Source organism: Dipodomys spectabilis, unplaced genomic scaffold (genome assembly GCF_019054845.1).
Source record: "Dipodomys spectabilis isolate Male_0828 unplaced genomic scaffold, ASM1905484v1 ptg000069l, whole genome shotgun sequence".
NCBI lineage: Eukaryota > Metazoa > Chordata > Mammalia > Rodentia > Heteromyidae > Dipodomys > Dipodomys spectabilis.
The window spans coordinates 23,065,351-23,078,783 of NW_024870746.1; the positions used below are offsets into that span (position 1 = coordinate 23,065,351).

Sequence of the window (13,433 nt, forward strand, 5' to 3'; positions counted from 1 at the left end):
AACCTCCTGAGTTTCTAGGGTTTATAGGGATAAGCCATTGGCACCTAGCTTATCATACTTCTTAAATACATTTTATCATAAAGACTATACTTACAAAAGAACAAAGAGTAAACTATATTACATGTTAGTTAAAGGCTAGATTAGCTCATCACAAAGTTAATTTTGGTAAAGAGTTGGAAGCAATATAAGTGCTCATCCCAAAAGAACAGATAACAGAACACAGGGGATACACGTGATGAAAAATTGTATAGCTATTGGGACAAAAGAAAACACACACACACACACACACACACACGCACGCACACACACACACACACGCACACACGCACACACACGCACACATGCACACACACACACGCACACACGCACACACACGCACACATGCACACACGCACACATGCACACACACACGCACACACACACACACACACACGCACACACGCGCACACACGCACACATGCACACACGCACACATGCACACACACGCACACACGCACACACACGCACACATGCACACACGCACACATGCACACACACACATGCACACACGCACACATGCACACACACACACACACGCACACATGCACACACGCACATGCACACAAAACCTGTGAGTATATTAAAGGGTATTTATCAAACTAAAAATCGGTTCCTAAGCAGCAAAGAGAGGGAAATGAGAATTTGCAACCGCAAAATAAAAGAAGAGCATTGACCATAGCTGATAATTTCTTACAAGCTAAGTGTGTATGAAATTTTGCACCTGAGGTCCAGAGAGGATCCCAGGAACACAGTTATAGGACTTGTTGCTGTGCATCATCTCTGAAATAGTGTGAAATGGAAGAAAAACTCAACCAAGTGTAGGAAGTGAACTGGTTCAAGGCATACATATTATGATAGGTTTCATAGGTATTTTGGCATTTATAGGTAGATAGGTACAGATATTGTATAACACAGATTTTCAAAAGGAAACTTAAAGGTAGATAGTTATTTCAGCCAGCTCAGCAAACCCAGAAATGTCTCATCTTAAGCAGAGAGATAACAATGTAAATTATTAATAATTCCACATTCCAGGATCACTATGCCCATCAGCAAATTTTTCCCAATGACTTATTGCAAAAAATGATGAGGCTTAGGTAGAGTCAATAAACTGACATTTTTCTCTCTCTGGAATGGTACAGAAAAGCAAATCTGTCTTCTTGCAAGAAGGAGTGCAAGTATAGTTAAGTGAGTTTCTCCTTGTCTCTGTCTTGCTTCAGTTTTTCAATCTGCAGAGAAAGTTTATGTAACTCCAGGGCCATTTTGGAGTCTCTGGGAGTTGGAAGACACTGTAAGAACTTCCTGCCTGCCAGCACCACATCACGATCTTCAGGGATTTCCTGAGAGAACAAACAAATAAACAAACAAACAAAAACAAGAATGATGATTTCAGAAAGCTTGCAAACTCATAAGTGGCTATGCTTCTTTCAAGACACTTCATGGCAGGAGGAAGACTGGAAGGTGAGCGATAAGCCCAGCCAGGGTGGATCAATAGGAAACCCATTCATTTGGACTCTAAGTGTTCCCCATGTGCGCTCTGAAGTACCAGATCAAGCAAAGAGGGAGACTAAGCTCAGGGGAATCCCCAAAATATCCAAAGAAACAAGGGGAGTCTATTCTGCTGACCAAGGAGAAATAAAAGCGAGTATATCAGGTATTTGAGGAAATACTGAGCTCCAGGACCAGGACATCTGCTAATAAGTCCCTACAATACACCCAGCCTGCCCTGCTATAAAACAGGACCTTAAGCTTTCTACTACCACAGAAACAGCACAGTGCCTCATGGTGCACGAACTAGTTCCTGTAAACCTGTATTCATGAACCCTAACAGACAATCCCTTCAGGCATATTAGTACTGCTCCTGTTTTTAATAAAGCTGATTATCTGTAATGTGTTTTCAGATGTCATGTAACGCAATATTCACTGTGTCTCATTCACCTGTTCACACTTGGGCACGGGAGGGTTCCAAGATTTATTCTCTGAGCAGGAGATCTTCTGTGATCCAACCATCCGATAGCCAGGGTCACACAGGACGGTGATGGTTTCAGGGCTGACATACTGATCCTTCTCCACAGACAGCTGTCCATTGAGCATCTTTGGTTTTGCACACAGAGCTATCATCAAAACAGATAGATAACTCCTGGTGATGAACAAAGGGGAACAGCAATACTGCTGGTCTCTATTGTTTCATTCTCTCTGCAGCTGCCACTACTCCATGATCACTCTGACTATCTTACCACCATCACCATGAACTGGGCTGGTGCTTTCTGGACATGTGCTACCCATGCATGCTTTGCATGGTGCAGAGCCACTGCTGGGTTCTAGGCAGTGGTTCTATTTCATGCATGCCTTAGCAAACCTGTGTGGGAAGTACTGTGGACACAGTCATGGTAGCGATATCTCTCTGCTCTAGAAACCTCAGTTCTGTGGAAAAATGAGAGCACTGACAGTAACATAACACATCATGGGGGCAGGTGTCTGATAGCAAGGTCAAATCTCTCATGAGAGGTTCTGGATGCCATCAGAAACCCAGGGTGTTATGTCTTGGATATCTGGAATTAATCCATGACCAACCTCCCTCAGGCTCGAGCAGGAGTCAATGGCAAATGTGCTCTGGTTGGGAGTACCATCGGGATCTGGACCACTTCAGAGCCACTCGGCAGCATGCGTGGTTTCTGTAGCCACCAGCAATGGATTACCTTTACACTGAGGAGCCGGAGATGACCAATATGAGAACCTGCAGGACATTGTGGCTGCTCCCACCAGAACATAGCCTTCCTTGCATTCATACTGTACCACAGTGGTGATGGACAGAAGTTCACTAATGTCCTTGTAGTGTCCATGCTCAATCTTGGGAGGGGAACTGCAACCTGGTTGGAAATAGAGACTCTTTTCTTCTGATGTTTCACTCATATAAATTCACCAGGCCTTCCCCATTATAACACAATACGTGAGATAAGGAACATACTAGGAAAAGATTCATTTTCCAGTTCTGAGATTCCAGGACAGATGGCCTGTGGAGAGGTAGGCCATCATGGGAGGAGGGCATGATGGAGCCAAATGGATCTCCTCATGCCCAGAAAGTGCAAGTGTGGAGCCAGGCATACCTACCACCCCTTGCAGCATGTTCTAGATGACCCTACTTCTGATGGATGATGAAATCATCACCCAATAGCACCACCAAGAGGACTGAGCCTTTAATGCATGGGCCTATGGAGGACAATTCAACATCAAATTACAGAAGCTGGGGCTTAGGGAAGACTTTTATTTCTCCCAATATTTCATTGCTCACGAACTAAGATGGCAACATTCACAAAATGGAGGTATCAGATGACTGAGGTGTAATTGGGCACGCATCTATGAATCTAGGAAAGGCAGAATTGACTTCTATAAAACTATTCTTTGATCATTTTAATATTTAAAAATGTGTAAGGATCAATACCCATATACAGAATTATTTCGATGGTTGAAAAGAATATGAATTGAGCTAAGTGATTACTCAGGAAGAGGACAGAGGAGCTTAGAGAAAGAAAGGGGATGAATAACTGTGCAAAACATCACAATGGAGACACACAAGAGAAGTCCAAAGAAACTACAAAAGGATGATCAAAGACAGATAGGCTCTTGGGTGAGCAGGGACTAGCAGTGATCTTGGGAAGAGAATAAAGAAAACTGAAAAATGTTGAAATAGATCATGTGTAACTGTGAAAATGGGAAAAAGAAACCTGTTAGGAACGCTATTTCTTAGAGGGAAATGGATTGAAATACAGTTAAGATGCAACAATGAAATCCTCTCCCTCACCGCCATGACCACCCCATATGCCTGATTTTGAAATATGGATACTGGGTCTAACTGGTGCCATCTTGGCATCTTGGTGGATGAGGGACTTTCCAAAACTTAGAGGTGAGGCCCACCTCCATCCTCTGATGATGGGCATGCCTGAATTCCTAGAGGCAGGAGCAGGGATGTGGATAATAGGTTATGGACCTGCCAGACCTAGACCATGAACTTGGAAGACTCTTGGAACTCCCCAGCTCCTTGTGACCCTGCCCCTTGACCATGACCCTGGTTAGGACTCTTCCCTTCAGCCACCATTTTGCACCAGGCCTTGTGTCTCCTGACTCTCCTCAGGTCACCATGGCATCCCATTTCAACTCTCCATTACAGCTGAGCGGCTTTGTTGAGATTGTTTTCTGCTCTTTCTCTACTACCCTCATGGCTCGGGTTTTCTAACAGTGTTAAGTGTATTTGAGGCTTCAAGTTTTGGGGGGACATGTGTCTGTTCACAATGGCCAGCTTTCTAATAAAGACTCCCCATTCGACCTCTTCTCTGTAGCTCACAATCAAATTCCCATATAACTACAAGCCAATTTTTTTTTTTTTTGTCGGTTGTGAGACTGGGCGCTGTCCCTGAGCTATTCAGCTCAAGGCAAGTGCTTTACCAATCGAGCCACAGTGCCACTTCCGGTTTTCTGGTGGCTAGTTGGAGATAAGAGTCTCACGGGCTTTTCTGCCCAGGCTGGCTTTGAAACTGTGATCCTCAGATCTCAGCCTCCTGAGTAGTCAGGGTTACAGGCATGAGCGACTGGCGCCCGGCTCTAAGCCAACCTTTTTTAAAAGTTAAAAAAAAAAGTATGTGTAGCCACTTGTTATTAAATACCAGGCAATGCTTTAAGCTTTGACAAGTATAAATTCAGGTAATCTCTCAACAACTCCATTTGGCGAACGTGAAAAGAGAACCTAGAGAGGTCGAACAGCATACATAAGGTCACACAGCTAGTGAAGGGCTCAAATTCATTTTTCTTTACACAAGCCACAATCTGACTCCATTAAGAGCACTTGCTACCTGGAAGGACCATTAGATGTACATGTCAGCATCTTCAACAGAGGAATCTTAAGGAAACAGTGTTGGTTCTAATTCACAATGCTGTGTACACCCAGAATCCCAAAGCCTCATTCACTCACCAACCCAAGACTGCTGTGTGCTTTAGAATCTTCTAGAGAAAAGAATCATGGGGAAATTCTATTCTTAATACAATAATAAAAATGATCAAACTGCAAAAAACCCTTAGATTTATATAACATTTTATGACTTGACAGAGAAATTTGATACTGTAATGCATTTAGATTCTCCTTAATTTTCTCTGAATTTCTGCCAATAATTACTATTTCACATTTGCTTTGCAGATAGTAAAACCAACAACAATTAGTAAAAATAAAATGGCACAGGCTAACACATGAAGGGAATTTTAATCCTTTCTGTATATAAATTTGTAAGAAAATGAAACATGGTAATTTATTCTTCCCTGTTTTAGCAGAGTAGATATGCAGGTATGTAACCAAACATTGTTCTTTCTCAATCATACTCATATACATAAAAGTATTTAAACCTTTAAAAAAATGTGTTAAACCTATCGATTACTGAATTAGAAGTTAATAAAGTATTTGTTATACCATTGGTAAAATAAGTAGTTCATTAATTGTTAGTAAGTAACTGACAGTAATAAAATGACGTTATACCTCCTACAAATTAGTGCAAATGACTACAGCACGACTGTCTCTTTAAATTTCTAATATGGAATGAATGCATTTGCCATTGAGTGGTCTACTCTGTCTTCTCTGCCTTGACTATTGCCCATTCTCAGCTTTTTTGCTGCCCTGGCACTGGAAACTGCCTTACTCACCAAGGAGGCTGGCCGGGCCCAGGAGCGAGGACAGAACTCCAAGGAGGCACAGAGAAGCAGAGCTGCTCCCAGGCATAAGAAGCCTCATGGCCAACGATGACTGTGCACCAGCAGAAGCTGAAAGGGCATAGATCCCACCTGAAATACTCGGAGGAAAGACAGTGGATTTGGAGTGGGGTCTTCCAGAGTCAGATGTGAAGCGGTCAGTGGCAGCTGAACCCAGCGGGTGATCAGGTCAAGAGTGACCTCTTAAGTCAGGAAGCAGCCCATGGGAACAGAGCAGAACAGTGGTTTCCAGAATCAATCCAATGAAAGGACACTTGACAGTCCCACTTCAGCATCAAACCCCGATGTCAGGAGTAAAAACCACGTGGAGCTCTGGGAGTGTTTGCAATGTAGCACTCATCTCTTCACTGCAAGAGTGGGACTTTCAAGAAACAGAAACAACGCATTGATGTCTGACAAAACAAGCGTGGAGGTGGAGGGACACCCAGAAAGCAAATCTTAAGTGCAGTAAAGCTGTGTCTGAGGTTCTCTTGAAGTCTGGGTATTACAATGAAAGAGAAAGTCCTTCAGAGAAGGATTTCCTACTCAATCAATGCTCTGACTTAGCTGTGATCTGAGGAATGAGGTTTGAAGCCAGCCTGGGCAGGAAAGTCCATGAGACTCTTATCTCCAATTAACCACCAAAAAGCCAGAAGTAGACCTAGGGCTCAAAGTGGTAGACTCCAGCCTTAAGCAAAAGAGCTCAGGGACAGCGTCCAGGCCCTGAATTCAAACCCCATGACCAACAACAAGAACAAAAAAGATGCAAAAGATTGTAGAAAATTTCAAAACTTGTGGGGAAGGAAAAAAAATACATCTGTATGTATTTTTTTTTTGAAGCCCTCATGAAAAATGGACTGACCTTTCAAAACTGCTCAGTCAATACAGGAAGGGGATTGCCTTGTTATTCCTGACTTGGCAAGTCATCGAATGAACTACATGTTGGTGCCACTGTCATCTGCTGAGAGAGGAAGCGGTGGTACTCGAAGTCCTGGGAGGTACGGGTCAGAGTGCGTGGGCCCAATGAAGAGGAAGAATCTGTAGAACTAAAAATATCCCCTTGGTGTCCAATCAGCCAAAAGGGCAGTCTAGCCCTGTGGTATATCTCTGACAAAAGCAGTGAGAGGCAGTAGTGGAAGTGCATCATTGTTATGTTTCATGGGAAGTGATACCGAAAACCATGTTGATGTTTACTAAAAGAAGATGAATTTGAGGAAGTTACCTGGAAACAACCTTCCCACCCAGATCAGCTGCAAAACAAAGGTCATAGGAGGTCAAAACACAAAGTGCTTAACTGCCAGAAACAACCGGGATCCTTATGATGTGCTATTGGCTTTAGTACGGTCAAATTTCAACCTTCGGGGGCAGAAAGGAAGCAGAAAGATTCATCATGAACATGTTGAGCTTGGTAAAGCAAATCCAAAATACAAATCCAAGTCCTTGAATATTGAGAAGAAATAATTCAAAACTTAGCTACAGTGCTATCTTTAATTACTCCTTCAAAAACAGTATTTTCTTCCCACAAATCATCTCAGGAAAAACATCAAGAACAATGGAAGGAGTGAATATCAACATTAATTCAGCTCATTCATCCTGTCATGTATGGCTGACTGTGGGACATTTTTGCTCCATTAGAGTAAAAACATCACAAATAGCTAGAGGTAGATTCCCCAATGTTGGCAGCCCTAAGCTCCTCAGGGCTAAAGGCCAGGTGTTCAAACATCAGAAACTTGCAACTCTAAGTTCTGAGAACTAGAGACTTGTGATTCTAAGCTTTCAAAGCTAGAGGCTTTTGGCTGTAGATGATGTTCAGGTCAGAGGATGCCTCAAGTCCCAAAGTCTGTGTCCCCTGCACCTGACAACTAAGGCAAAACTCTCCCTGTCTGGATGTTGGGATGCTTGGATGCTGACCTTTGGATCTGGAAGTGTGGAATTTTTCCAGTGATCCTGACTCAGGGTCTCAGCTGTTAATCTCTTCTCTTCTGGAGCCTTCTCTATTCACTTCCTTTTATCTCTTGAGTACTTCCTTAGTTTTTCGTAGTCTTGGCAGGCTTAGTTCCCAGTCACCCCTCCCCCCCACCCCCAAGTCTCTTCAGCCACCTTGTAGCTTCTGAGAGAATCAAGAACTTGTAGCCCCAGGAGTCTCAGTGGCTTATAGCACTCAGGAGCTACCTCCTGCTGCTTTTAGCTTCTTCAGCCAGGTGCCTCTGAAAGCTCAGGCCTCTTCTATTCAGCCCATTACTCTACTTGGGATAAAGACATAACTAGACAAACAAGACCACTCAGGAGAAGCATGTATTGGCCTAAGGCAAACATAGCACTCGGAGCTGGGAAGAGGAAAGAAAGCACACAGGAAAAGCCTTTTGGACTAACACAATGAGAGAAATAGCTTGCTTCTTAAACTGAAAAAGTGTGCTGCCCTCTTGTGCTTGCATTGTGATTCCACTCATCACAGCCTTGCGTCTGGGCTTGTCTTCCATTTCCACCAATCACAACACCCACTTGTAAGGCCTATGAAGTAGGTAGGTTTCATTAGGTAGCCAATGAAGAGAACACCACGCACTATTCAGGCAGGAAAAGAAGTTTATGTACCAAACTACTGCCTCTCACCGTGCATGGTGCAGAGGCCGAAAGGTGTAGCCACATTGGATCTGGATGTGACCTCAGGGCCTGGGACCTTCCTATAGTCAGATGGGAGGCATGTGACCAGAGGTGGCCCAGGATGTAACCTAGCAGGAGGGGGAGGTGGCTGCTTCCAGATGTGCCAGTTGCCTAGGTGACACATCGTGGGTGGAAACTTAGCCAAGAGGTAGGGAGGTGTCTGCTCTGCCTTCCCAGGGTGGACCTCATACCACTTCTGTGTTTATTATTTTTTGCACCACTATGACAGATTATGTGACAGAAACAACTTTATGGAGGATAGATATATTTCGGTTCATGGTTTCAGTTCGAGGTTGGTTGCTTGCCTCCATGTTTCTCAGCCTGTTTTGAGGCAGCACTTCATGGCTGAGAAAACCAAGAAGCTACTCACTTCCTGGTGAATGGAAACAGAGAAAGAGAAAGGATCAGGGATCAAGGGTAACTTTCAGAGCATGCCTGAAAGGACTCACATTTTCCAGTGAGATTCCCACCTCCCAGTGTTTATCATCTTCCAAAGAGCACCAGCAATTTGGAACTAAGGATTGCACCAAGGGAGAGCTCACATTCAGATCCTAACAGCCAATCGCAAGCCTGGCATCGCACCAATGACAGGCTTTCTTCCCCCTGAATCACTGGGAAGGCTCCTCCACCCCTTTTCAGTGTGAGAGATCGTTACTACGTGGGCAGAATCATCGAGAGTTCACAAAAGCTTGAGGCTTGTCTTGCCTGGAGTGGGGATCTTCCAAAGTAGGTATAAGTTGCCTAGAGTAATTATAACTGAAGCAAGACCTCCGGAAGTTGGAGTTAGGACTTCAGCAGAAGCTGCAGTTGAAATACTCCCAGTTCTCTCACAGTTGCTATAAAGCTTGACAGTGTGCTCTCAGAGTTACTCTAGTGCGTAACAAGTTTCCAAAGAAGAGGCTGCTTATAGACAATCTCCCCGGCACCCCACCTTCAAGGCAACCAGACAGAAAAGAAGGTTCTATCACCTGCAAGTCAAATAGTCCAGTGGCTGCTTATTTAAAGGAAAACAATTGAAATGTGCTTGCAATAAAGACCTGTAATGGAATTAACATTCTGAGCAGTCTTTTCGGTGTGTAACCTCTAGTCAGATGCTACTGGGGATTACAGTCCTTCTGATCTGACTCAATTCTATTTGGAGCTCACTTCATTCATAACCATGTTCCTGAGTATCAACAGGCCTCATTTTTTTTTTTTTTTTTTTTTTTTTTTTTTTATTGTAAAGCTACTATACAGAGGGTCACAGTTACATGAGTGAAGTTATGAGTACACTTCCTCTTGAACATTGTTACCCCCTCCATTGTTTTCCCCCTACCATCCCCTCCCTCCCTCCCTTCCCCGAGGTTCTTTTTTTTTTTTTTTTTTTTGATTGTGATTAAATGATTACATAATTTCAAAGTCACAAGTTCATTCTAACTTCCCTGGAGCAAATTGTCTACCACAGTCTGTAATATATAACAGTGTTCACATGTTATATACCATATTTGTGATCAGCAGCATGAGGATATTTAGTAGTGGTTCAACCAGATGAGCGGGAGTTCTTTGTTTCTTAAGTCCTGTTAGTTTTGTCGTATCACTAACCTTTTGGATTTAGCATCCACTTATGAGGGAGACCATGTACCGTTTGTCTCTTCGTTCTTGGCTTACCTCGCTCAACATGATTCCTTCTAGCTCCATCCATTTCCCTGCAAATGCCATTATTTTGTCATTTCTAATGGCTGCATAATATTCCATTGTGTATAGATACCACAATTTTTGGATCCATTCATCTGTGGTGGGGCACCTAGGTTGTTTCCATATCCTAGCTATTGCGAACAGTGCTGCAATAAACATGGAGGTGCACGTGTCCTTGTATATTGGTTCCTGTTGTTCAGGGTAGATGCCTAGAAGTGGTATGACTGGGTCGTAAGGGAGGTCAATCTTTAGCTTTCTAAGGACCCTCCAGACTGCTTTCCAAAGTGGTTGTATAAGTGTACATTCCCACCAGCAGTGTAATAGGGTTCCTCTTTCTCCACATCCCCTCCAGCATTTGTCGTTGGCTGATTTGTGGATGTGGGACATTCTGACTGGGGTAAGGTGGTATCTCAGGGTTGTCTTTATTTGCATTTCCTTCACCACCAGGGATGATGAACATTTCCTCATGTGTTTCTTTGCCATTTTTATTTCTTCATTTGAGAAGTCCCTCTTTAGTTCCCTTGCCCATTTAGTAATTGGTTTGTTAGGTTTGGGAGGGATTAGTTTCTTGAGTTCCCTGTATATACAGGATGTTAACCCCTTGTCTGATATATTGCTGGTAAATATTTTTTCCCAATTAGTTGGTTGTCTTTCTAGCTTAGTTGCGATAGATTTAGCTGTGCAGAAGCTTTTTATTTTAAGGTAGTCCCATTTGTCGAGTCTCTCTCCAACTTGTTGTGACCCTGGGACTCTGTTCAGGAAGTTCCTTCCTGTGCCTATTAGTTCAAGTGTCTCTCCTACTCTGTCCTGCAGTAGTTTCAGAGATTCAGGTTTAATGTTAAGGTCTTTAATCCATTTTGAGTTGATGTTGGTGCATGGTGATAGGCTGGGGTCCACTTTTAGTTTTCTGCATGTGGCTGCCCAGTTTTCCCAGCACCAGCGGTTGAAGAGGCTGTGTTTCTTCCATTGTATGTCTTTGGCTCCTTTGTCGAATATCAGCTGGCTGTAGGCCTGTGGATTTATATCTGGATCTTCTATTCTGTTCCATTGGTCTTCGGGTCTGTTTTTGTGCCAGTACCATGCTGTCTTTGTGATTATAGCTCTGTAGTAGAGTTTGAAGTTCGGCATGGATAGCCCTCCCATATTGTCTTTATCCCCTAGAATTGTTTTGGCTATTCTAGGTCTTTTGTTGTTCCATATAAATTTTTGGACTGTTTTCTGTATTTCAGTGATGTACGTCATTGGGATTTTAATAGGAATTGCATTGAATTTGTATATTAATTTTGGAAGTATCACCATCTTTACTATATTAAGTCGGCCTATCCAGGAGCATGGGAGGTCTTTCCATTTCCTAGTGTCTTCTGCAATTTCTTTCTTTAACTTTTTATAGTTCTCATTAAATAGTTCTTTTACATCTTTGGTTAGGTTAATTCCTAAATATTTTATTTTTTGGGAGGTTATTGTGAATGGGGTTGCTCCCTTTATTTCCCTCTCTTCCTGTGCGTTATCAGTGTATAGGAAGGCAACTGATTTTTGTGGGTTTATTTTGTATCCTGCTATTTTGCCGAAGTGACTTATGATTTCTAAAAGTTTGGGGATGGAGTTTTTGGGATCGTGGAGGTATAGTATCATGTCGTCTGCAAAAAGGGATAGTTTCACTTCTTCTTTCCCTATGCGGATCCCTTTAATGTCTTTTTCTTGCCTTATTGCCCTGGCTAAGGGTTCTAGGACTATGTTGAAGAGGAGTGGAGACAGTGGACATCCTTGCCTTGTTCCTGTTTTTAGGAGGATTGGTTGTAGCTTTTCCCCATTAAGTATAATATTGGCTATTGGTCTGTCATAAATGGCTTTTATTGTTTTTAGAAATGTTCCTTCTATTCCTATTTTCTCCAGAGCTTTTAGCATGAATGAATATTGAATTTTATCAAAGGCCTTTTCTGCATCTGTGGCGATAATCATGTGATTCTTGACCTTGGCTCTGTTGATATGCTGGATTACATTTATTGACTTACGTATGTTAAACCATCCCTGTGTCTCTGGGATGAAGCCTACCTGATCATAGTGTATTATTTTTTTTATGTGTTTCTGGATTCTGTTAGCTAGAATCTTGTTAAGGATCTTTGCATCTGTGTTCATCAAGGAGATTGGAACAGGCCTCATTTTTATAGCTGTGTTTCCCATGGTTATAAATGGACCATGGTACTTTAAATAAAGTATAATTTGTGGATTTTCCCTTTTATGGATTGTATTTTTACTGTTAAGTCTAAAAAATTTTGCCTATCCATATCTTACATCTCAAGATTTTCTTCTTTTCCTTTCTTGTTCTTTCTTTTCCTCCTTATATCCCTCCTTCTCCTCCTCTTCTTTCTCCTCCTTTCTTCTTCCTCTTCTTCCTCCTCTTCCTTCTGCTACTTCTGTTTCTTCTTTGACTGCTCTACAGGTTATCCAAATGTTGAAATTCATATATAGGCTTTCAAGTAGTTATTATGACTACAGTCAATCATGGACAGGTGTGTGTGTGTGTGTGTGTGTGTGTGTGTGTGTGTGTGTGTGTGTGTGTGTGAATAATGAATAGATAAAAGTATCCACAGAAAAATGAACTGTAAGAAAGCACCAAAAGGAAAGTCTAGAACTCAAAAATTTTTCTTTTCTGTACTAGGTAAAGTTAATGAGCCAACAGAAGGAGCCAAAACAACATGAATGAAACTTCTGTCCCATGTAATTAGTGACATTTAGCCTTTTGCATATCACACGTGATTGTAAAAAGACAAAATGTGGCAGCCAGTATAAATGAATTCTGTCATGGGAAAATTATTTGATGGGTGCTTGGATATTATGAATAATGAGAAAGTCTGGCATTTTCCTCCCCAAACCACAAAGGATCCACTGGGTGGGGGGAGGAGGGAGGACAGTACTGGAAATTAAAGTCAGAACCTTGTACTTGCTAGACAAGTGCTCTGCCACTGGAGCCGCATTCCAGGTCCTTTTGCTTTTAGTTTGTTTTTCAAATAGGGTCTCATGCTTTTGCCTGGGCTGGCCTAGGACTCTGATCTTCCTGGGTATTCTGCCCCCTAAATAGCTGGCTTATAGACAAGTATCACCACCAAACATAACTTTTATTTAATTTTTATTGGAGCATATTATGCATACAGAAAAGCAAAAGCTTGGGCTTGAACTTAGGACCTGGATACTGTCACTGAGCTTTTTTGCTCAAGGCTAGTGCTCTACAACTTGCGCCATAGTTCCACTGCTGGCTTTTTGCTGGTTAATGGAATATTAATATGAACATTCCTGCATGGTCAGGCTTTAAAACACCATCCTCAAGTCTCAGC

General features: G+C 42.4%; 1 protein-coding gene across 1 annotated transcript; it reads right to left on the reverse strand.

The window, feature by feature from the left end:
- Positions 1 to 858: 858 nt before the first annotated feature.
- LOC122109133 (C4b-binding protein alpha chain-like) lies at positions 859 to 6,014 on the reverse strand. Its single transcript, XM_042681317.1, has 4 exons — positions 5,722 to 6,014; positions 2,736 to 2,906; positions 1,975 to 2,150; positions 859 to 1,376 (listed from the first exon to the last, which is right to left on the reverse strand). Exons 1-4 carry the CDS (start codon positions 5,807 to 5,809, stop codon positions 1,221 to 1,223), a joined length of 591 nt encoding a protein of 196 aa, XP_042537251.1. The 5' UTR covers positions 5,810 to 6,014; the 3' UTR covers positions 859 to 1,220.
- Between the last annotated feature and the right edge of the window lie 7,419 nt (positions 6,015 to 13,433).

What these genes read in the sequence shown, in the direction of transcription:
- LOC122109133 (XM_042681317.1), bottom strand. Translation starts at nt 5,809, where the DNA reads ATGAGGCTTCTTATGCCTGGGAGCAGCTCTGCTTCTCTGTGCCTCCTT. An exon ending in TCCGGCTCCTCAGTGTAAAG is followed by an intron (nt 2,151 to 2,735) that starts GTAATCCATTGC and finishes TTTTGATGATAG; the next exon opens with CTCTGTGTGCAAAACCAAAG. An exon ending in CCGTGCCCAAGTGTGAACAG is followed by an intron (nt 1,377 to 1,974) that starts GTGAATGAGACA and finishes TTGTTCTCTCAG; the next exon opens with GAAATCCCTGAAGATCGTGA.